This window comes from Muntiacus reevesi, chromosome 8 (assembly GCF_963930625.1).
Source record: "Muntiacus reevesi chromosome 8, mMunRee1.1, whole genome shotgun sequence".
Classification (NCBI taxonomy): domain Eukaryota; kingdom Metazoa; phylum Chordata; class Mammalia; order Artiodactyla; family Cervidae; genus Muntiacus; species Muntiacus reevesi.
The window spans coordinates 44,117,061-44,141,484 of record NC_089256.1 but is presented as its reverse complement, the minus strand read 5'-3'; the positions used below and the strand labels follow the sequence as shown (position 1 = coordinate 44,141,484).

The 24,424-nt window shown below is 40.1% G+C and overlaps 2 protein-coding genes across 2 annotated transcripts in view; both read left to right on the top strand.

The window, feature by feature from the left end:
• RABL3 (RAB, member of RAS oncogene family like 3) overlaps positions 1 to 1,706 on the top strand; it is a 37,529-nt gene extending 35,823 nt beyond the window's left edge. The window contains exon 8 of the mRNA XM_065943062.1: positions 406 to 1,706. Coding sequence (XP_065799134.1) covers positions 406 to 471 — 66 coding nt within the window. The 3' untranslated portion in view covers positions 472 to 1,706. The remainder of the gene's footprint in view (positions 1 to 405) is intronic.
• Positions 1,707 to 9,034: 7,328 nt separating this feature from the next.
• Positions 9,035 to 24,424, top strand: part of HGD (homogentisate 1,2-dioxygenase) — a 42,595-nt gene continuing 27,205 nt past the window's right edge. The window contains exons 1-4 of the mRNA XM_065942757.1: positions 9,035 to 9,168; positions 15,413 to 15,484; positions 16,244 to 16,332; positions 20,114 to 20,219. Of these exons, the coding sequence (XP_065798829.1) occupies positions 9,154 to 9,168; positions 15,413 to 15,484; positions 16,244 to 16,332; positions 20,114 to 20,219 (282 nt within the window). The 5' untranslated portion in view covers positions 9,035 to 9,153. The remainder of the gene's footprint in view (positions 9,169 to 15,412; positions 15,485 to 16,243; positions 16,333 to 20,113; positions 20,220 to 24,424) is intronic.

Here is a 24,424-nt window from a genome sequence, read left to right as displayed (position 1 = left end):
AATAAGGGTCTTAGAAACAAGAAGAATCCAGAGATAAAGTTACATTATAAAATAATAGGAAATATTTTGCTTGAGACTGCAAAGGTACATATCCATAGTCTATCACAATGCAAATAATTCATATGAAAATCCAGCAGGTGAATATTGTGAGTTTCACCTTCATCGTGTCTGATTTAGATGACACTATCACCAATTGCTTGGCAAATGTTTTTCATTTTAGTAGAATTTATTTTTATTATTTAATCTGCTGTGATTTTCTGAGTAAAACCTCAAAAAGAGAGTTCTTTTAAGAACAACAGCCTAATAATATACAGAAACAAAAAATAAGGAAAACAGTTTAAAAGCTATTAGCATTTGAACTCTGCCTGTTTTGAGTCCTAACATGATTCTCTTTCTTGCCTGCAGATTCCAGGCTTTCCTGATCGAAAAAGGTTTGGGGGAGGAACATTAAAGAGCTTACATTATGACTGAATTACACTCATCCTTTGGAAGAGTGAGCAAGCGGTGGCAGTTTTTCACAGCTTTCTTCTTTTGCTGTGTCGATTATTAATGTCTCAGCCTTTTAATGAAATCATCTTAAAATGCCACCCTTCAGCCTCACCCTTTAATGGAAAACTGAAAGGAAGTAACAGCGTGGGAGGTCCAGACTTTGTCCTCATTCTCTCTATTCTTCACCTTTCTGTCCCTGTTTATAGATTATATAAAAACCTTGTGGAAATATGAGATGTCAAAATGATGCAGTAAATGAGCAGTGACAGAATGCTGCAGAGAAAATTTACTCTTGCCTAGAACTGGAGGATTTTTATGGGTCTGTAATTTTCCCACACTCATTGCTGAAGGCTTAATTAAGTACTTCAGAAATGTATCTCCATTGTTTTGCCTTCTGAGGGGAAAGGTTATGTTAACCAGCCCTGAGTTGTCCACCCCAAACAATCTCTGTCATTTTCAAAGAAGCAAAATGGTATTATTTAATTGTCTCCACCTTCATCACACACACAAGGATGCCTAATAATAGCAACCCTTGTCTCTCTCTCTTCTCTTTTGCAAATGGCTCAGTGGCTGGAAGAGGCAAACTAATAGCTGAAGTTAAATATAAATAGATTAATAATACATAGAGAACAGCAGTACCAGTAAAGAAGAATTCTGCAAGAAATTGACAGCTCACTAAATCCTTCACTCTAGGTTACAGCTGTCTGCACCCTCTTACTGTTTTCTGTTTGGAAAAAGGCAGGGTGAAATCTAAGACCTGCACAGGTGCAGTAAGAGGGATTTACACCCTCTTCAGTTTTTATTTTTATTTTTGAAGGAAAAGTCAACTCCTAAAATGTCCCTTAACTATAGTCCATAAACTAAGAATATTATTCTTTGTGTTAACAATGCATTTATGGAGAGAAGTAAAAATAAGTTCCACAGCAACACATTTACATGAATTATGGACTAGGATTCTTGGATTTCATAATCTAAAATTTTTGGGGGTGGTGTGTGTGTATATGCATAACTGTTCATCGTTACTTTTTTTACTCATCTTTTTTGCTTGTATAATTCCCTTTGCCCCAGTTCTTTATTAATATATAAACCTGTTTTGCAAAAATTGTAATTTGCTGCCTTATTCAACAACACCTTTTCACACATATTCTCTCTCTAGCTTTGCTGTAAGACTCCACACTCCTGATTTTGCTCCATATTAAAGTATAATAATAATATAATACACAGTTTCAGCTTCTCCTTTTAAAACTAGGAAAAAAACACTAAATTTTCTTTCTGTTCCATACTCTGGAAGTCAAGGTGTGCTGAAAATGGATATCAAAATCACAATGTTAGAGAGTGCTTTTAGAATGGCAGTTTTGGGGATTTGAGAAAGGATTTTAAAGCACTTTTCATCAGCTAGAATATTCTCCAGTCTTTCTTCACATCCTCCCCCACAAGAGTTAGCCCTGATTTCTTTTTTGACATAGAGGAGAGCTATGTAAATCAGGATCTGTATGTGGAATTTGGCACAAGTATGTTGTGACAAAGGCTGTGCAGTTAGGAAGTAGAAACCAAATGCATACACAAAGACCTAAACCAACTGAAGTTCTTTGTGTTCCTTTTTTAAAAAATAAATCAATAGCCCTTTCTTCCTCTTTGTTTCCCTTAATTAAGAAAAAGATCTATTCCAATTTCTGTATTTTCTCCCTTATTGAAAAATAACCCATCCCTAATGGCTTCAGGGTCAACTTTGAAAAATTAACAGTACTCCACTCCATTTCTTCTTGCTGTCAGGCTTGACTCCTGAATTATAGTTTTCTAAGGAAAAATAATTGTTAATACTCTACAGTAAGTTTGTTGCAGTATAAGTAGCAGCAAAATAAGGTTGTTTGCCAAAATGAATGTTATTAACCAGAGTTCAAAAAGAATCTTTTGAAGCATAATTTTTGCCAAGACTTCCTGAGACCTGCTCATAAAATTTGCTTTTAGGTAATAAACAAGTGTAAATACCAAATCCTTTCTTAGAAGTGTTAATTAAATCTTCAATTTTCTTGCTTTCTTGATGGAACAAATTGCTAGTAATAGAGAAAGTTTTTTGTTTTCCCCTGTAGTGATTCAGATGTCTAACCAGTGTTCTTACTCACTGTGGAGGCAACCAGATACGAAAACATTTGTCCATTCATCTGTCCCTCAGGTTGCTTGGTTTGCAACCCAGCTAAGGATATGGGTTGGTCTTTCTACTTTAGTGCTCTAAGGAAAGAGCTGCTCCCAAAGGGGTTGATCTATATCAACTTTATTCAGGTTCTCAGAAGTCCCTGAACTTGAGGCATCTTTGATATAATCCAGGTGCCTTGACACTGCTGTTTTTCTATCCACTCTGAAAATGGACTTAATAGAACTGATGTGCTGGGCTGGGTCGTCAGACTGAGGTAAAGAGTTCCTAACCGGCCTCTATGATCAGAGGTTTTGAGTCTTCATTTCAATAGTGTGTGCTTTAGCACCCAGCCCAGGTAGGGCCTTGTATGTGTATCTAAATGCTGGTTTAAAGCACAGGTAGCAACTGTTTTGAGACGTTTGAAGATCTAACAGGATGTCTGCATTGATTTAATATCTGTTAAAATTCAAAGGAGGATACCCTTTGCGGGGAGGAGGAGAAGGAAATAAAAAATTCATTTCTCCCTAATCTCAAAACTGAGTTAAATTACTGTGGTAGGAGAGGAAGGGTTGCAGGAAGCCTAGTCCTGGGAGAACCCCGAACCTCACATATTACCCAGTATGTTGGCCTGATGCAGAATTGGGAGTTGGAGCCTGCCAGGACTGCTCCATAGAGTAGGAAAGAGATCCAACTTTGAGTTACAGTTAATTAGCACCTTCATTTAAGAACTCAAAGAAATGACTTTCAAACTCAAAAATGCATGAAAGTCCTCTGAAGTGTTTATTAAAAATGCAAAGACTGAAATTTCTTTTGCCCCCTTCATGCAATTCTATGTATTGGGTTGGCCAAAAAGTCTCTCTGGTTTTTCCCATGAAGTCTTATGGAAAAAGCAGAATGAACTTTTTGGCCAACCCTATTATATGACATAGGGCCAGGATTTTGTATTTTTAACAGGCAAACTAGGTGATTTTAATGCAGGTAGTTCAGAATCCAGCCTTTGAAAAAAACAAATTCATATCTAAAAAAAGTAAGGAATACATGGATTGTAGACTCTAATGGCACCAGTTTTGCAGAGTTCATCAAAGTTCATGTTTGGGTTCCTCTGCACAATCACCCTGTAACGAACTGAGCCATGCCTCCCTCTCAAGACTATACACACCACAGCAATCGTAACCAGATTGTCACATCCTCTGTTCACAAAACAGGAGATATTTGTCTTGATGTACTACTACCCATTTTTATTACTACTACTTTCTACCTTCGGGGTATATCTATTTCTAATAAAATACCATGTCATCTTATACATAGCCCCTCTCTTATACCATATTTGTTTTCTCAGCTGGCTAACCACTAAGGTTTACCAAGGTCATCAATAAGTCATGGTGAAGAGTGAAACCCCTAAACTTCAACAAAGATCTAAAATCTTGCTCAGCACCATCAAATAGATCAGCTAATCTATCAGTTTCATTTTCTTCTTCAAGGCATCAGTTCTGATGTCCTCCATCCTCTAATTCAGGGGTCCCCAACCTCTGGGATCTGAGGCCTGATTATCTGAGTTGGAGCTGATGTGATAATAATAGAAATAAAGTGCACAATAAATGTAATGCTCTTGGATCATCCCAAAGACATCCCCCTGCCTCATTTGTGGAAAGATTGTCTTCCACGATACTGGTCCCTGGTGCCAAAAAGGTTGGGGACCACTACTGTAACTGCATTCTGGAGTGACTGCTCTCTAGGCGTGTCGCTCATCCTTCTCGCTACCCTGTGACAATCCCTAGCTTCCTGGATGCAATGTTTTCCACTTACTTGGTGTGGATCAGTGGTCTTCCAACTGAGATGTGTGCATGTATCTCTTCCAAGAGGTACAAAGGCACAAATAGTTTAAGGAAATCATTTTCCAGGTCATTAATTCCCATATGAATGTATCTTTATTAACAGTACTTGTGAAGCAGCTCAATGCTGGTTCTTACTTCCTACCTCTACATTCACAATTGCCCTTTTCCCACTATAGAAAAGGAGCATCTCCCTAGTAGTGCAATAGAAATACGGCTTATTGCCCCAGGATATTAATATCTTCAGGATGCCAACAAAAGGGCATTTCTAAATACCAGTTTTATAAGGATTTTGTCTGTTCCACTCCTCACAATTACAAAAAAAAAAAAAAATGCAGAGCTCTTAAGGAATAGCTCCTGAGGACAAAGCAAAGAGATTTCATAAGAAACATACATGGCTATATGGCACTTTCTTTCATGTCAAGGCTTCTCACCATGAAAGAAATCTATCAAAATATGGAAGTAACATTTTTATCAAAAATAATTATACAGACAAAGTATATATAACTAACATTTTTATTTTCCTAACCCTTTCTGAGTAAATGAGTTAGACAAAGCACCTCCAAGTGAAAAGGTGACAGTTACAGTAATGGTTCCAATAACTGGGTAACAAAGCTGATCCAAATCAGGTTTCCAATTATTTGCTTGCAATAAAATTAACTTCGTTGAGTTGTTAACTGATAAGTCATTAAAATAATATTTAATGGTAGATCAGTGTGTGATTTTTGGTGTTTAATTCAGAAGGAATTTCAGTGATATAAAAAATCCCTTCCATTCATAACCACTTATTTATACGAACAAATTTTCTCAACATTTATGTCTGTAAAAGCAAGAACTAGGATTAAAAGATGTGGAATCCTGTGTCTTTCTAGAAATAAGAATTATTAATTCATGAATATATAAACTAAGGTGGGAGGGAGCCATTCACCTCATTAAAAGAAGCATTTCCAGAAAGACTTTATCTTTTATATTTAATAAGTATTTATCAAAATGTATAGTATTTATGGAACACTGTCCTAGAGAAGAATCCTCCAGGGTCCTGTCTGGAGGGTAAGACAATTGCTGGTAGCATTCTGGAAGTGCAGTCAGAGAAGGAAAGTGGAGATTTCATCATCACTACACTTGGTTTTGGTCCTTCTCCCCACTCCCTGGTGTGTGTGAGTCCAGAGCTTCTGCAGAGAGTAAGCCTATCTTGTGCCAGAATCCAGAGGTGGCATATATCTGGTGTCTCCAATTCCTGGTCCTTTTCAAATTCTTCACTTCACCTGCTCCCCACATCCATTCACTGGATCCCTCTCCCTCTGCCTGGTTTTTAGCATCTTTATTATTGCTCGCCACTTGGATATTGTGATTCTTCTCTGGTCCAGTATACGATTGCCTTACCCAGTATATTGTGTGCCTTACACACAACCTGCTTCTTCCACTGGGTGTCTTTGAATGTTAATCACCCTGCCTCTTTCCCTTGCTTTAAATATCTGTCCAAACTCCCCTTTCTGAAAGACTTCCCTCACTAGACTCCTGTCTATTCCATTGGTGCACTAAAAATAGGTTTTTGAATGCACTGCACTTCTCTTTGTACACAATCCTCCCTCGATCCATCCCTTACTGTATGTGACTTGGCTCAGCTATTGCCTCCTCAGGAAGCCTTCCCTGCCCTGCTAGTCAGAGCTCTGCAGTCTCTAATCCCTCCCATAACACCATGGACTCTTCTTCCTTGTCACAGGAAGAGTTCAGGCACCCCATTGTAATGGCCCATTTATTGGTCAGTCTCCAGTGCGCGCCCTCCTAGACGACCAGACTCATCTCTATATCCCCCACATCTCACAGGGCCTGGCATATAGCAGGTCCCCAATAGTTGTGAAATAAATATGTAATTAGATTAAAATAGAAAGCCATCAGACATAGATGTTCTGTGTTTTATGTGTTCTCATTTCTCCTATGTGTATATGGCACAATACCTGGCACATAGTGGTGCAAAGCAAATATTTGTTTCATTGAGTTATTGTTACAAAAACAGGAGACAGGAAATAAAGTGAACCAACTTGGGAAAAAACCCTAAATAGGAAATTGATAGGTTTATTCGACTTTAAATATTTTCAGGCTCCTAAAATGATTTTCATTCTGTCAAGGATCTCTTACCACATTCTTACTCTTTCAGAAATCTCTCACATCTTAGGAAAGAACTGAAACACCTCTTAAATCTGCCTTTAAAGCTGATTCAGAAAGAGCACATGAAGTTTATGGAAAATCAAAGCAGTAAAGCTTTTCCTTTGTCTCCCATTGGTTCCCATCCATTTTTCTCCCTAATCACCAAACTCTGGCTTCCAGGATCAATAGCAGTTCAAGAGCCAATGTACTCATAAACTCAGATATGCAAGAAATATTTATCCTGAATTCACTTTTGATTTTGAGTCTGCATATTGCAGGAATAATAAAAACCTAGCCTCAGTAAAGCTGGGGTTTATACCTTCCCGCTTTGTCCCAGGTTTGCATATAAATTCCAGGGAAGCTTATGTAATGCCACAATGTCAGCTGCCTGTGCGGACATATGCTGAGACGTGCTGTAAGTTCCCTGGTCTGCAGGCATCAGTCCACACAGTGTGCTTCCAGTCTGTCCCTTGTTTCTATCAACAAGTGCCTTTGGGCTGGTCTCTCTGCACTAACACCTCAGACACAAGCAAATCATTCTGCTGCTACTGCAGTATGCTGGAGCCTGGGGACCTCTGGAAGATGCTTAGGCCCATTTATCTAAAGCAGAAGGTGTCGAACTGGCAGTCCATAGTCACTCACACCTACATGCATGCTTTTTTTGACATAATTGTATCAGTTACCTATCACTGCTTAACAAAACACCCCAAAACTTCACTGGCATAAAACATGTCATTCTATTTGCTCACAATTCTGTGTGTCCACAATTTGGGCTGGGTTTAGCTGGTGGTTCTCCTGCTGGTCTCACCTAGGGTCACATATGTGTCTGCAGTCATCTGGCAGCCACATTGCTTCATTCACACCTCTGGCACCTAGTGCTGGCTCTTGAGGGCATGGACAACTCAACAAAGACAACGTGGTATAAATTCTTTAAGAATCTTATTTCTTTATGCCTATATCTCTCTAATAAGAGACCCAAAGGTTATTTTATCCAGGTGGTATCTCATTCTCTGTCCAGATGGTATCTCACTGTCAAGGAGGCTAGCCTGCATGCTGGTCTCAAGTAGCAAGAAATGGGGAAATCCTAAAGCACAAGCATTTTTCAAACCTCTGCTTATGTTGTGTTTGCTATTAGCCAAAGTAAGATTCAAGGAGATAAGTTAAAAACTCCATCTCACTTTGGGAGGAGCAGCAAAGTCACATTGCAAAAGAGCATGTATGCAAGGATGAAAGGAAATTGTGGGCATTTTTTATAATCTGTTACAGTGACTTCATTCATTCATTAATTCATCCATTCACTTGTGTAAGTTGCCAGTGTTTAAAAATTGGAACTTCATTTATATATCTTTAAAACTTAGCCTACCTTACCCATTTACATGTCCTGCTTGATCTGCTGCACTTGAGTTTATGATAATAAAGCCTAGTTTACAAGATTGTTTTTGTGCAATTAAATGAGGTAATGTCTGTGGGAAAATCTGGCATGACCAGCACTCAATATATGGTTTCTTCCTTCCTGAATGCCATTAGCCATGAAGCTGATACCTGACCATGGCTAAGGAGAGTAGCCAAGATGAAGGACAAGGGAGTCATGGAAAAGTGACTGGAAGATAACCCTTGGGTCTCTTGTTAGAGGGACACAAGCATAAGGAAATAATATTCTTAAGGAATTTATAAGAACACTAAATGTATTTGAGAAATTAAGTGGAACAATAAAGTGAAGTCGCTCAGTCATGTCCAACTCTTCATGACACCATGGACTGTAGTCTACCAGGGTCCTCTGTCCATGGGATTTTCTAGACAAGAATACTGGAATGGGTTGCCATTTCCTTTTCCAGGGGATCTTCCCAACCCAGGGATTGAACCCCAGGTCTCCCGCATTGCGGGCAGATGCTTTACGATCTGAGCTACCAGGGAAGCCCAAGTGGATCAGTAGTAAACATCTAAATTGGCTTTAACTGGAGTGCTTCAGGCTTTGAACTGTTCACCCAGCTCATCCCTGGGAGGCAAGTGTGGAGAGCTGTCCAGACCTGGTCCATGTTTCAGGCAGCTATGTGAAAACACCTTTGTCAGGGCACAACTCGTTTCCTCACTGCTCAGAGAGTGAACACTCTGCTGTGTTCCTTCCTGGCCTGAGTCAGGACTGAGTGGAGAAGCCTTTGCCTCACACACCAAGCACTAACTGCCGCAGTTCCTCTCACAGAGAGCTTTAAATTCTCTGCCTTTAGTGATAAGCCTCCCTCCTTTACCTGAAACAAATAATTGATCAACCTTTATCTCGGGTCAAGAGGAGACAGGCCTCAGCAAACTCTTTAGAAACAGCCCAGGTTTAATAAAAACCAAAGGCAATTATGAAAGCGGTTTGGGAACAAGCATGCTGGACTTTCTCCCTAGCATAACCCAGTTAGGAAATGCCTGTAAGTGTTTTGAGTGACCTGCTGACCAGTGAGCACAGTGAGGAAGCAGAATAACATCCAGAGGGTGGTTTGCAGGAGAAGCAGGAGCATCAGGGCCTGTATTTCCTGAAATCATCACACCTGCAGCAGAAGGAAAATGACTGAGTTGAAGGTAAGAAACTATCTGGCCAGTTTGCTGTGGCTTCTTCAGCCACAATTCATGGAAGCTTCTGAAAATTCCAGAGTGTCAGAGTTAGCACTAACTTAGAGAGGCCCTGGTCCAAGCTACTGTATTCAAGTCTTTGCCATAAGCATGGCTGGGGCTGGAGGATGACAAAGAAAACAGATGAAAGTCTAATTGTCCATCTCTTGCCTTGTTCAGTTCATATATTGTCTTGGGAATCTGTAGAACTTGTAAAGGCTCTCCTCCACTACGGACAGACACATTTCTCCCTGTGACTGTCTTCCAGTCCCTACTCTCACACACCTTCCTGTCGCTGCAGTTTCCTGGACAGCCTCCAGCCCACCAGTTAGATATGTTTATTCAGTTATTTTGAGGCTCACAATCAGCCCTTGACCAGCAGAAGTCCTAGCACTTCCTCTAGGAAATAATCCCTTATTATTTAATCTGCAATTGAAAAATATGTATGAGCGATGTGCTATTAATGAATTAACTCATAATCTTCCAAATAAATCTAGGATGGAGCCACTTTACCATTAAAGAATGTAAACTTCAGAGAGATTGAGTGTCTTGTTCAAGGTCACTGCTAAGCAAGAAAGGTGATGGAGACTGGATTAGAAATTAGGTGTGTTTGAATCCATGCCCAGGCTCCCAAGGGAGACTTAGTGGCACCTGCTAAACTGAGGGCCTAAGGCCAGGGAAAGGAAGTGTGTCCCCAGTTTCTAAAACCACACCTAGTGTCCACCTCAAGCTTGCATCAGTGCCCAAGACAGTTAGGTGGAACTAGGTAGAACTACCCAGAATCTTGACTCAAGCCAAGTATGCCAGATGCCAGGCTTCTTTCCAGGATATGAGCACTTTCTGAATGCCCTCCAATTGATGCTGATTTTGAAAATCAAACATCTCCCTAGTTGATAGGGGTCCTAAAACTACTCAACACTGAAATAAAATCATTTGCTTCTTCATGTCTGATTGAGAGAAAGACTGAGAAAGAGTTCTCACTCTTTCATTCAGCAAATATTATGTGTTAGTACATGATGCCACAAAATGACATAGGAAAGGAACGGAATCTGGACTAGCTGAGACTAAGAGAAATTTCTTAAAGGAGGCTGTTCCTGAAAGATAAGTGAAAATGCTCAGTCACCTCTGTCCATGGGATTCTCCAGGCAAGAATACTGACAAGGGTAGCCATTCCCTTTTCCAGAGAATTTTCCCAGCCCAGGGATCAAACCCTGGTCTCCCACACTGCAAGCAGTTTCTTTAGCATCTAAGTCACCAGGGAAGCTCTTCCTGAGCTCAGCCTTAGAGAGAGGTTGAAAGTGACTAACTTAGAAGGGGTGGGGGCTAGAAGCAACTGCGAGTGCATAGACACAGCACACAGACAGCCCTGCGTGTTCTGAGATCCAAGCGTCAAACTGGAGTTGCTCCAGAGACAACCAAAGATGAGACACCAGGATGTGGTCAGTTGTATGTGTTTGGAACTTAGGGGTGAGAGGAGAGCTAGGAGACTAGATACGTGTATGTGTGTGTGTGTTAGTCACTCATTCGTGTCTAACTCTTTGCGACCCCATGGGCTGTAGCCCGCCAGCCTCTTCTGTCCATAGAATTTTCCAGGTAAGAATACTGGAGTGGGTTTCCATTTCCTTCTCCAGGGGATCTTCCCAACCCAGGGATTGAACTCTTGTCTCCTGCATTGCAGTCAAATTCTTTACCATCTGAGCTACCAGGGAAGCCCAGGAGACAAGACATAGGAGGTCATCATATCAATGACGGTAGTTGAAGCCTTAGAAGAGGGGGAGTACAAAAAAACTTTATTTCCTGATGAAAATCCTATAGGAAGTTCAGCAGGGTAAAGACATCCTTACCATTTATAAATAAATTATATACAAAATCCTATCCTGCTGAAATTTTTAAGAAACTTAATATGCACAGCACCAGCACACCAATGTAAATTGCATGCTGGTCTTTGTTCTCAATTTCAAAGGCATTCTTCCCAGCCTGCTGTCTAATCTCTGCAAAGAAAGGTTAGCTTTAGAGATCACAGATCCAAACACAGAAAGCCAGATTGCATCATTCTAATCGATACACATTTTAAGTTTAAAAAAAAAAATTCTGCTTTTATTTATTCTTTGTAATGGATATGCCAACCCAAAGCCTCAAATGAAATCACATTTACATAAAAGCAGCACAATTGGGGGAAGAAAAGTCAAAGGATATAATAACAAAGTTTAATTTTAAATGAACCTCACTATGTCCTAAAGTTGTTTCACTTCTACAAGTCTTGATTTCCTCATTTCTATAAGAAGAGATGTTTAACAAGCAGACTTTAGGCCCCAGGACTAAATATTTTGATTTACTAGGTTTGGGTCTGTATTTTTGGGTCCAAACCTAGTAAAGCTTTGGGGGTGATTCTAATGATTAGTTGGAGATACATAATTATTGTATCACTTTCCTGTTTCTATTGTAACAAATTCCCACAAATTTAATGGCTTTAAATGACTAAATTTATTTTCTTATAGTTCTGGAGGTCAGAAGTCTGAAATTCATTTCCATGGATTAAAGCCAAGATTAAAGTCAAAGTGTTGGCTGTTTCCTTTTGACGACTCAAGGGAAGAATCCATTTCCCTGCATTTCCAGCTTCTAGAAATTTCTTGATTCATGGTCCCTTTCTTCACCTTCAAAGTGCATCACTCTGATTTCTGCTTCCATCATCATATCACCTTTTCCTCTTCTGTCGTCAAATCCTCCTCTACCACCCTCTTTTATGAATATATATGATTACATTTCAGTGAAGTGAAAAGTCGCTCAGTCGTGTCCAACTCTTTTCGACCCCATGGACTGTACAATCCATGGAATTCTCCAGGCCAGAATACTGGAGTGGGTAGCCTTGCCTTTCTCCAGGGCATCTTCCAAAACCAGGGATCGAACCTAGGTCTCCCGCATTGCAGGAGGATTCTTTACCAGCTGAGCCACAAGGGAAGCCCAAGAATACTGGAGTGGGTAGCCTATCCCTTATCCAGCAGGTCTTCCTGACCCAGGAATCAGATCAGGGTCTTCTGCATTGCAGGTGGATTCTTTACCAACTGAGCTATCAGGGAAGCCCTGATTACATTTAGGGCACACCCAAATAATCCAGGACATTTCCCCATCTCAAGATTCTTAACTTAATCACATTTGCCAAGTCTCTTTTGCTATATAAGGCAACACTCACAAATTCAAGGGTTTAAGACATAGATATGTTTGGGGAGCCACTCACTCTTCAGCCTAGTGCAGTTTAATCTACTTGCAATAATCGGCAAGTTCATCTAGCAATCTATATTCTGTGTTCCCAACAAGGTTAACTAAAAACGCTGGACCCTTTACACAGGGGAAAAAGGTAGCTATAGTTCCATCTCTGCCCTGACTTCTCTCGCTTTTCCTCATGCCCTGTAAAAGGAGGTGAGGTACACCATCTGCTCATCCCATCAGGGTGTTATCCAGAATCAGAGTCAGGCAAAAGCACCTCATAAAACTACTCTGACAAATAAATCATATCCTGGGGACCAAGTGAGAATTAGAAATCTGTACACTAGGGAACTGCCAAAGAACTGACGCTACTGAAATTACATGGAGTTCAGTCATTTGTTCTTTAGAAAGGAAGGATGTATAGAATTCTCTTGGAAGGAAACAAAATCATATTTTTATGTTGGATAAAATTATTCAGAAATCCAGATTGAAGAAAGCATATAAATACACGCACTTAATGTCAGATTTATTTATTTATTTTTTGAGTAAGGTATATTTGTATAGTCACTGAATCAGCTGGGGTTGAAAGCTTGGATTTTCACAGCCAATATGAGCAGAGTTCAGATTCTGTCCTTGATCTCAAAGCCGTGGGAAAGCAGCTACAGAACACTGCTTCCTCCATTCTGATACATTCAGCAGTGAGGCACATGATATTTAAAGCTCTAACAAACTCATCTGTAATTTTTCTCTTAGGAAAACCAACTGGTCTGAGAATGACTCAGCAGTTTCCACCCTCCTCTTCAGCCAATGCACAGCAGCTAAGAGTGAGAAACCGATTCAGAACTCACACCTCTCTCTGAGCTGGGTGGCTCCCTTCCAAACCACCAGCTGATCTTTCTACTTTCTTTTCTATTTTTTAAACCAGTCTGAAGCAAATGCTTTAAAACTACACATAGTAGGTCTCTTTTCCTCTGTTTCCAATGTACAAATAACTCTGGACTCTGCTCTGAGGCCAGGAGTTGCAAAGAATGAAGCAAGTTAATGAGTAAACCTACCCATTCCTGCCAGAAACCTGAGCTGTCTTACTCAGCACTCAGTCCTGCCTGCCTCCCTTTGCAGAAGCAATGCAGCAGTGGGACAAAGTGAAGGCACTGTGACACCCTGTGGCTTCAGTCAAGATTGGTCTAAAATTCCATTCCACAGAGCTGAAGATAATCTGGGGTCATTACCATTTCTCAGCAGCTCAGATTCAATCCTCTTGATGGTGAGCATGAGGTTCATTTAGAGAGAAGAAAATTGTATTCAGTGGAGAGTCATAATGTTGGATGGTCTCTGCCATTTCCCCAAAGAAATCATTCCAAACTGCATGCCACTGCTGTTAACCAATATGTGTGTAATATAACTCGCTGTTTTTAGTGCTGATAGATTTTCAAATATAAAAAAATACTGTGTCTGAAGGCAAAAAAGGAATACTTTCACTTCCATTGCTTTCTAGGTTCTAACATTTCACATTTGATATTCCTTCCAATTATGGGCAGCTGTTGCGCTGCTCGGTGCTCACACATGCAGGTGTATTCCATCCAGCTCATCCTTCTGCACGCTGCTGAGAACTCTAGAGGGCTTATCCTCCACCCACTTACATCCTTCTTATAACTCTTAGACACTGTGCTCAGATGGTGGTATTTCACTCACTGAGTGAGACTGCACTTTCATTTTCATGGACTTAAACTAAGTACATTTAAGAAACAACTATGGGAAGAAAACAGCCGTTTTTGATGTTTAAGTTAGAGAAAAGGGTGTGGGGGGTTGGTCCTAACCCTACTTGGGCTTCCCAGGTGGCCCTACTGGTAAAGAATCTGCCTGCAAATGCAGGATACGCAAGAGATGTGGGTTCAATGCCGGGGTCGAGAAGATCCGCTGGAGGAGGGCATGGCTACCCATTCCAGTATCCTTACCTGGAGAATTCCATGGACAGGGGAGCCTGGCAGGCTGCCGTCCATGGGGTCACACACACACACAACCCTACTTAGAGCAGGATACATACTCTTGCGTTGGCATAGGCTTCAAAGGAAAACTAAAACAATAGGTATCTATTGAGTACCTTCTATAAACAAGGCACAAGGCATATATAGAGATAAACAAGATGCCATAGTTCCAGCCTTTATGGAGCTTATAAACTAGCAGAAAAGCCAGAGAGTGAACAAGAACTCACAGGTGTGTTAAGTGTTGTCAGAATCAGTTTCAGGGTACCTACACACTTTGTTGAGAAACTCTTTTCCTCTCTCTGAACGTAAAGTAAACAGATGGCAATCAGGATGCACTCCTTTGTGCCACTGAGGACAGATTCCGGTCAGACCCTTCTCCTGAAGGCCACCCATATCTTCAGATTTTGTTTTCCTGTATCCACATAGATGCAAACATATATACAAGTGCTCCATATGTGAGCCAGATGATATAGGCTTTTGCCTGCAGCCAGGTTGACTGGACGGCTTTTTCTCAAGGGTTTTGCTGTCAGATTGGATCCACACGTCTCCTTGTAGCTGCTTGTTTCAGTGTATGGAGGGGGAGTGGAGCACCAATCTCAGGGAGGTTTCTGTCTAGGCAAGCAAGATCTTACTAACCTGGAGTTGAACCTGAGCCATCTCCCCTCTCAGGAACTCCCTGATGGACCCAGAATTAAAAAACCTGTTATTGGAGTGGGACAATTAAGAACAAGCCCATAAATCAATTAAGTAAGTACAGCTAGGGGTGGTGAGTTTATGCAATATCCAGCACTCTTCTGGATATTGTGGGTTTTTGAAATTCAGTCAATTGAGGGTTTTTGAAATTCACGCAGGGAAATTATCTTTCCTAAATGGGTCACATGCCAAGACATAGCAAAGATATGATGTATAGAACATGATACATAAACACATGTCCATATAGAAATTTCTTACCTTCGTAGACTGTCAAATAGCAGAATACTCTTTAAGTCCCATTAATGCTGACCTTTGTGTCTTGTCACATGCAGTACATTTCTGGATTCGGGAATGAGTGTGCCTCAGAGGACCCTCGCTGCCCAGGTGCCCTGCCAGAAGGACAGGTATGACTAAATAAAATATTAATTAGAGAATGCATGACTAGCCTTCAGGTCAAGTGCCTCTTCCCACCATGGCTATTGTATTAGCCTGTGAACTGTCTAAAAGTTTTACTGATTGTTAAGACAGTTGGGATACTGACAGCAATAATGCAAAAGTTAAAGTTGAATGATGGTTACCTATGGCAAAACACTTACCCCAAAATAAGTAAGACTAACTGTAGGGCTTTCAGGAGGATCTCCAGGTTCAGAGTTAGGGGACTTTCTTATATACTTCTTTGAACAGCATAAGGTATGACAATGAGGAGAAAATAATCAGCCCTTGTTTTAAAATGTGTACACAAAGATGTTCACAGTAGTAAGACTATGGCAAACAAAAATCTTTCAAAAAAATTTGCAGACTATTTCATGGCATAAAAAACACTCATGACATACTGTTTCCTCTTTTTTAATGTGCTAATTATTAATAAGACTACACATATCATAAGGTCCCCATTTTGGAGGGTAAGAATAGAAAGAAATATACTCATATGTCAGCATTGGTATATTTCTGAAGGGTGAGATAGGTTATAATTTATAAATTTTATACAATAAGTTACCTAAAACATTATTACAAGAAGGATATATAGGTTGGAGATGGTCATGTGCAGTAGATGACCCAGAGCATCCCCATCCAAGCCAGAATTCCCCCCACTGAGTTGTTTCATGGGAAGGTGGGATACCTTTCTGATGGAGTGATGTCATTTATTGCCTCCTTTGTTTTAGAATAATCCTCAAGTTTGCCCCTACAATCTGTATGCTGAGCAGCTCTCAGGATCAGCTTTCACTTGTCCACGGAGCACCAATAAAAGAAGGTATGGAAGCTATAACTAGTATTTAATTCTGCCTCCTATACCTGGGCCACAACCTCCCAGGGCTGCCCCAAATTCTGCTTCTTCTTATAGGCTGTGCCTTGGGTCATAGTCAGGGAAGGATGAATCTTATCTCCAGCTAGAATCAAGTGACTATTGGAAGTGGAGAGAAGTGGAGAAAACAGCTGCATAGAGCCTAGAAAACAGACATGTCTAGTTACATTTACAAACTATTGCTTGTACTCAGAAAAAAATGTTCTTCATAGTCTGGCCTTCCCCTGGGAATTATCCAGTTTTTACTTGTTTTTTTTTTTTTTTAAATACTGATTAACTCAAAGTTACAGGATATTCAGTGCAATATCTTCCTCAGCTGACTAGAAGTATTATGTTCTTTGGATGAAAATATTGGATAATCCAAGCATGGGTTAGATGAAAGGTCATGTATTATGGCCCCTTGTGGTTAGAATTAATAAGGTTTTTTCTCCTTGGAATTTACCTTTGCTGGAAACCAGCACATTCATTAGCACAATGTGTCATGTTCCCTGTCCTACAAGCCAGGTCAATGAACACACTCCCTTGGTTAACTCCTATGGTGCAGATAAGACGCAGTAGATGTTGTGATTTGAGGAGGCAGTTAAGTGTTGTGACTTAAACAAGCAGTGTCCAATTGCAAGAATTTCAGACCAGATGAAGGTTTCCACAAAGAGAGCTGCTACTTATATTGGAGGTTGGGGGCGGAGGGTAGGCAGTCTTGTATTGCCTAGTGGAAGATGATTAGGTTTATTGCCAGAGAGTCTTCCTGAGAAGTAAATGAGACAGTGAGTACAAAAGCATCATGGACCACACAAATGATAGGTTGTTCCCCTTACTGGTTAATCATGCCCACACTGCAGTCAGGCCTCCTGAATTTAAATCCTGGCTCCTTCTCTTTCCAGCTGTGTGACCTCGGGCATGTCATCTACCCTCTTAGAGCCTTCTGGTTTTTCATTTGTTAAAAAGATAATAATAGTCTTATTTCATAGTCTTGAACAGGATTAAAGGAAAGAATGTATGCAAAGTCCTTAGCACACTGCCAGGTATGTGGTGAGTGCTCAGTTAACACTAATTACCATAATCATCATTATTGCCACAATAGCAGAGCGTCTCCCTTTAATACATGGTATCCCTAAGAGGCTGTCAGAAAATTGAGTGGCAGGTGCTGTTATCACATCAATATCAATATTGCTTCTCTCTCACTAGATTTGCATGTGAAGAGGGGAAGAGATAATTTCCCATACTTGTCAAATCAGGATTAATTCTGTCACTATTTAATCATCTCTCTCTCTCTGCAAGCCCAGATAGCCAAGGTAAGGTAAGCACACAGACAATTCTTGTCCATTCTAATTTATGATGGCCTGGCCTCCATGGCTATGTTCTTAACTTTATGACCCATTCACTAACGGGACACCTGGACTCTGAATTCTGCTGCCTGCCCCCATTATTCAGCAATATCTTCAGCCAGCGGGAGTAGAGCTCTGTTCCAGGAGGCTGAAAAGGAGCTGTTGGCATTTCATTAAGATGCTGGCACCATTCCCTGAAGCAGAATTAAATCTCTGTCCAGGGCAATGTAGTGCTGCCTGGGGAGTTTTACAAACTCAACTGAAAAACAAAGGACCCTAAGCATGGTTCACCTGTCTGTCTAGAACTCTTCAAAGGTATCCACAAGAGTTTTCTGAAAATGCTCAAAATCCCCAGGGGGAAGATGGAGCCAACCCCATCCATAAGTGAGAAAGCCTGGTATTCCTACATTTAGTCACTACTCATTTAAACTGCAGAGTTCAGGACCCCTCACCCACACTCAAAAACTATCAGAGAGTATATCTATCAGGGGTTGGTTTTTATGATTACTTAGCTGATCCTTTCGGTCCTGAGAAGGTAAAAGCCAGGACAGAGAATGTGGAAAATCTGGACCATCATAACCACCTAGATGATAGGGGTAGACAGATAAACAATTCAACGCACACCCAATAAGTGAGCACCCACTCTACTAGGCATTCTTGGTACATAAACTCTGAATCCTGACAACAATCCTAGGAGATAAGGATGAGGAACATAGACTCAAAAAACTTGCCCAGGATCTCACAGTTGGTTCTAAGATACACATACATGTTCTCAATTTTGTATACTACTAGATGCTAGTGAGGCATAGGTATTAATAATTCATGGTCTGCGGTCCAATGCCTGAAATCACTTCACCTAGAGCTAGAGGCAACATAAGAAAACCGAACAAGTCTAGCTTGATCTCCAGAATGACTCAGTTTGAGGCCAGGTCAGCTCCACCTCCTGAAGTAGGAGTCCTGGGGCTTTAAAGGCCAGAACCTGTTCGAGCAGGTCTAACCTTCCATCTCCCCAGGTGGTATTCCTCTTCCTGCTGCACTCTGTCAGGGTAACAGCCTCTGAGAGGACTTGGGTCCCTCTTAGTGAGTTTCAGTGTCCCTCTCAACTTCTGGATGGGCCTCCTCCTGGCGTCCTTCAGGGTTCCTTCATTAAGATCATCTCTTACTGAAACAAAGCTCTGCGTGTATTGGTCGCTCAGTCATATCCGACTCTTTGTGACCCCATGGGTCACAGTCTCCTCTGCTCACAGTCGGCTCGCCAGTCCCCTCTGTCCATGGAATGAATTCTCCAGGCAAGAATACTGGAGGGAGTTGCCATTCCCTTCTCTAGGAGATCTTCCTGACCCAGGGATCAAACCCGGTCTCCCGATTATAGATGGATTCCTTACTCTCTGAGTCACCAGAGAAGCTTGAAGCAAAGCTATAAACGTGCTATAGGAAAATATGGATAGTTTTATAATTTTAGAGTACAGTTGTGTTAATTTCCTAAATCCCTTACAAATTAACATAAAAAAGACAACCCAATAGAAAAACGGTACAGAACTTGGGCAAGTAATTCACAGAAAAATTACAAAGGGCCCATAAACATATAGATTCTCAACCTTACTCATAAATAAAGGTAATTCAAAATAAAAATGAGATAGCATATTTCACCTAAGGTCAAAATTATTCATAATACTGCATATTTGTAAAGATGTGGGTAATCAGCCACTTTCATACATTATTGTTGTGAGACTAAAGTGGTACAGCAATTGGGCAATTTTGCTTATTATGCATTGGAAACATCTGAAAGAATATACAAGAAAATTGTTAAACAGTTCTAATGCCTCTGAGAATTGGCGTTGGAGAAATTAGAGGAGAAAGTCTTTTACCTTTTGTGACTTTTTAAATTGCTTGAATTATTTTTAGCACTGGCATGAATTAATTTTATAATTTTAAATAAGAAAATTGATTAATATTTCAAAACTGACAAAGAAACCACCTGTATTGTCTCAAACTGTGTGGGCTTCATTTTCCTCACTTACTAGAGCCAGAGCAAAGATTAGGATCCAATGACATATATAAGCTAATGTTTTCCTGTGGGTATGCCTGTACAGATATCCCTCAAGGTACTTTCCCTTCCTTTATAGTTGTCATTGGGAAAGACAGTTCTTTCTTTGCCAGCATGGAAACAACTGAGGGCTAGAGCCTCCAACTCTTCATTTGATGGGTAGAGTTGAAAGGTGAGAAGAGACAGGGCTATGGGCAACAGTGGCTATTAAGAAGTGATGCTGTGTCATTGCATCTCACATTAAAGCCCACAGATCACTGTGGACCTGAGTGTCTTCCTGATGGTACTTCCTGAGACGGTCTGGGCATTACCCATAACATCACCCTAAGTCTTGTGTGTCCTTGTTTCCTCCCCACAGCTGGCTGTATAGGATCCTACCTTCAGTTTCTCACAAGCCTTTTGAATTCATTGACCAAGGCCACATCACTCACAACTGGGATGAAGTTGATCCTGATCCTAACCAGGTAACCTGGTCCTATGAGTTGGAGAACAGCATGTATCCAAAGCCTTAAATATAAACATTTAAGTCTAACCTGGGTCTTTGAGAAATCAGACAGATTTTTAAAATAAGTGCTACAGTGTATCTGTTCCTTTGTCCAAACTTGGGTAGGAATTTTGGAAGTGATTGACTTTGCCTATGCACATGTATGTGTATAAGCTTTCGTTTTTCTAGCTTCAGGAGTGCCCAGGTGAACGAATGGAAATTATATAGGTTGGTGAAAATGCATCTACACATCTGTAGGCTGGTTGATTTTCACCTAAATTCACCACAGAATACTGAAAACACATTCAACACTTAATCTATCAAAAGAGGCCTCTGATATAGAGAGGAGAGGCTTGTTGTCTGACCTGGGTTCTGTAAATCTGTAGTCACCTGCAAACTTCCATTCCTTGTCTGAGAGTTTCCTTCTTTTGGTCTAGTGACAAATGGGCTTTCCCTCTGCATATCATTTACGTACTGTGCTTTCAGTAATGAGAGACACCCAGTGCTATAGTAGACTGAGCTCTTTTTTTACCTTCTGAGCACCGAGTGTATTCTCTTTGTCCCTGAGTTTAGGTACATGTCACCGATAACAAAAGGATAATGCAGAAAGAAAAACAGACCTAGGTTTGCCTCCCTGGCCTTCTACTTAATTCATTGTCTTTGAGCAGTCAAGTCACTGTTCATTCTCTGAGAATCTGCTTGATTCCTCAACGGATTATATCTCAAATTCTCCAATTTCTCCTTTAGAGTTACAATGGTCACACTCATTTGTTTTAGATTAATAAACAGACCCAATGGCTTAATAACAGGACTCCATTATATTAGAAAAAAATAAAAACAAAGGATGGTACCTATACTTCTAAAGGATTCATGGTCAGGATAGAAATTAAGCATTTATTGGATATTTGTTTTGGAAAGTTGAGAAGGTAATTGAAGCACAGTAAGTTTTCTAATTCTTTTCTTGTTCAGCAAAGAGAATCCCCAATTAAGTTTCTGATAGTTCTCTCAAGTGGAGCCAAATTTCATATTATACAAAGGAACAAGGTGGCTGTTAAATCAGCAAGGAAAACAAGTTCAAACCAATCATCTCTGAAAAATCCCTTAACTCCCCATTAAGTATAAGATACGTGGTTTTGTGTGTGCTACTCGGTATGGTAATTCTTATGTACATTATATTTGAGAACCATTGAGCTAAATTTGAAAACCATTGAGCATTAATTAAAAGAAGGATTACAGGCAAAATCCGTAGGCAGATATTTGGGAATTAAATCGTGGGACCCTTAAGATAACTATCAGCCATGGGGTGAAGAGGGGAGTTCCACTGTGCCTGCTGCGAATGTCATTCACACAGTTAGCTAAGACGCGATAATCTATGTACATCATCTTAGATGTGGCTGTGTGGGCAACAGTGGGGTCAAACATGTCAGTTTTTGTGGGGTGGAGGGTGAAGCTTTAAACCTAATCTTTAAGGAAAATGTGTGTGATGTGTAATATGCTCAGAAATATTGTTTTATTGTATCGTATTTTTATCTCTATGACTACTATGATACATTTTATTTAACATGAGTGCAACCCTTCATAATGATTATTTGGGGTACAAGTGGCTTTTCTATGGAAGCTAACCTCATTCTGATAGAATTTTTCTGATTTTGTCTTATTATAAGAGTAATATATATTTATAAAAACTTAAATGACATAGAAATTAGCAAAGTAGAAAATGGAAGTCTCCCACCATAGGTGAGAGTCAAGTACATCAGTTGTGCATGTTAATTCATTATTTCATAAGTAGTTGGCACACACACATTCTGAGAGAGAAATCTGAGGAAACTGCATTTTTAAAAATTTAATTGAAGTACAGTTGATTTATAATGTATTAGTTTCTATTGTACAGCCAAGTGATTTATTTATAGATATAGACTTTTTCATATTCATTTCCATTATGTTTTATTATAGGATATTGACTATAGTTCCCTGTACTATACAGTAGGACCTTTCTGTTTATCTGTTTTATATGTAGTGGTCTGTATCTGCTTATAAGGAAACTGCATTTAAAAGCCTGAGTTAATCCAGAGACGTCCAAATAGATGTATTGAGAGTTTCTGCTTGTTTCTAGGAGATCCTCAGTACACACTTGTTTCTTCCTCTCCTTCCTCATTTCCTTGCTTTGCATTTCTCCTCGAACTTCCTCCTGTTACCTTCCTCCTGTTCTTAATTCCTTCAAACACTTTCTCCATAGTGCATTTCTCCAAATGCGTTTCTTCTTCAATATTTCTCCTGCTCATTTTTTATTCTGTGCTCACACAAATGGGGACAAATGTGCCCCAGAACTCAATCGTACTTCGGGTTGGACACCAGTCCCATCAACGTGATGGTTTATCCTCCTCCGACTCTGTAATCTACACCTGCCACCCTGCTTCCCCTGTCCTGATACACACCCTGGCTGTTCTTGAAAAATTTATCCTTTTGTCTTTTTGTTTACACCTTCTTGACACATTAATATCTCTTTCCAATTTTATGCTTCATTAATTAACCACACCAATCTGCATTCATCACCCCCCTACCCCCCATAACCTCTTTCAAATATGTACTCCAGACTCTCACCGAGAAAGTCTGAGAAAATTATTTTTAGGTATCCATCTGACAGTCTTCTCAGCTGAAACCTGTACAGTGGGTATGTCTTCACCCATCACAGACCCAACCCAATGCTTCATCAGCGTCACCAACTCCCTGTGTTTGTCATCTCTGAGTATTTGAAGACATGACAGTTACTTAATGTTTTCTCCAAGGGAGCATTTTGGGATATGCTATCATCACCATCATCTGTGATTCCCTCCCGGGAAGATTGGAAATGATGTCCTCCAAGCCTTCATTTTCTTTTAGTGTATATTTAATTAATCACCTAAGATTTAATGCAAACTTTGACTATATTTAGATTCAGCTGTGGACATAAGTCCAAACCATTAATATCTCACATAAGAAATATACCCAATTTTGTGCATTGTGCACCTTCCTCTAAGTTCTGGAATTCCAGAATTTAACAAACAAATATACATCTAATTTAACTGTAAGTTTACAGATTTCAATTAGCATTCCTGAATCAGTGTTCCTCTTTACCAGTCAGAGTCCTTTAAAGTTCATCTATGTTATCACTATAGCCCTAGCCCTAACGTCTTGACCGTTGGAAAATCACTCTATTGACCCAGTTAAGCCTCAGCTGAGGAAATTACCTATTAGATTTCAACCAGTATTATTTGGACCAAGTGAGAAATACTTCAAAGCTAGTAAAACATCACATCATAAAACTCCCTCTGCCTCCAGGACACACAAATTATCATAACTATTTCAAAACAACACATCCTTACAGAGTGTTTGATGTCTAATTTGTCATTCTTCAGGTTTCACTATTCTAAAAACCCCCTCCCACCAAAAATGTCTTGGATTTCCTGCCTCTTTAAGCTTTTGCCCGTCATTCCTATTCATAGTGACTCCTTGAGAAAGTAATCTAAGCCCACTTTATCACCTCTATTCACTCCTAATCTTTTGCGATACAACCTACCCAGATCACTCTACTGAAAGTACTAATATGTGTATTTTCTTTAAACAACAATAATAGCCCCTTACTATTAAGTCATGTTCTACTCAAAACTTACATAGAATGTCAGTGCCTAATAATCATACCAATGCAGAGTTAACTACTTCCAATGTTTTGGTTTCTTTCTTTCCAGTCTTCTTCTTTGCACATGTATGTAAATAAATAGGATCTGGAGTCTCATGCAGTCAGAGACCAAAAGTAATCAAAAATAATCCTAATCTTCATTTGCTTCTCCTGAAAACACTAAAGAGCGTCCAATATATGACCAAAGCAACACTTTTTAAAATCCTCTTTCCCCAATTTTCCCTGGACTCCAACCCTCTCATACCACTTTTCCGAGTTCTTATCTTTCCCAAGCAACTCAGGCCTGGACCACACGTACCTGGCTTGCCTCTTCCTCTCCCTACCTTGTGCCGCTAGAAAATGTCAGAGAGTAGGTCCATATCCACTTTTCACAGCACATGCACACGCACACATGCACAAAACATTGATTTACATGGTGAGACTGAAGTTCAAGGATTGAGGGAGTGGGAATGAGTGAAGCAGAATTTTCTGTAGGGAGCAGGTAAGGGACCGAAAAGAGGCTATGAAAG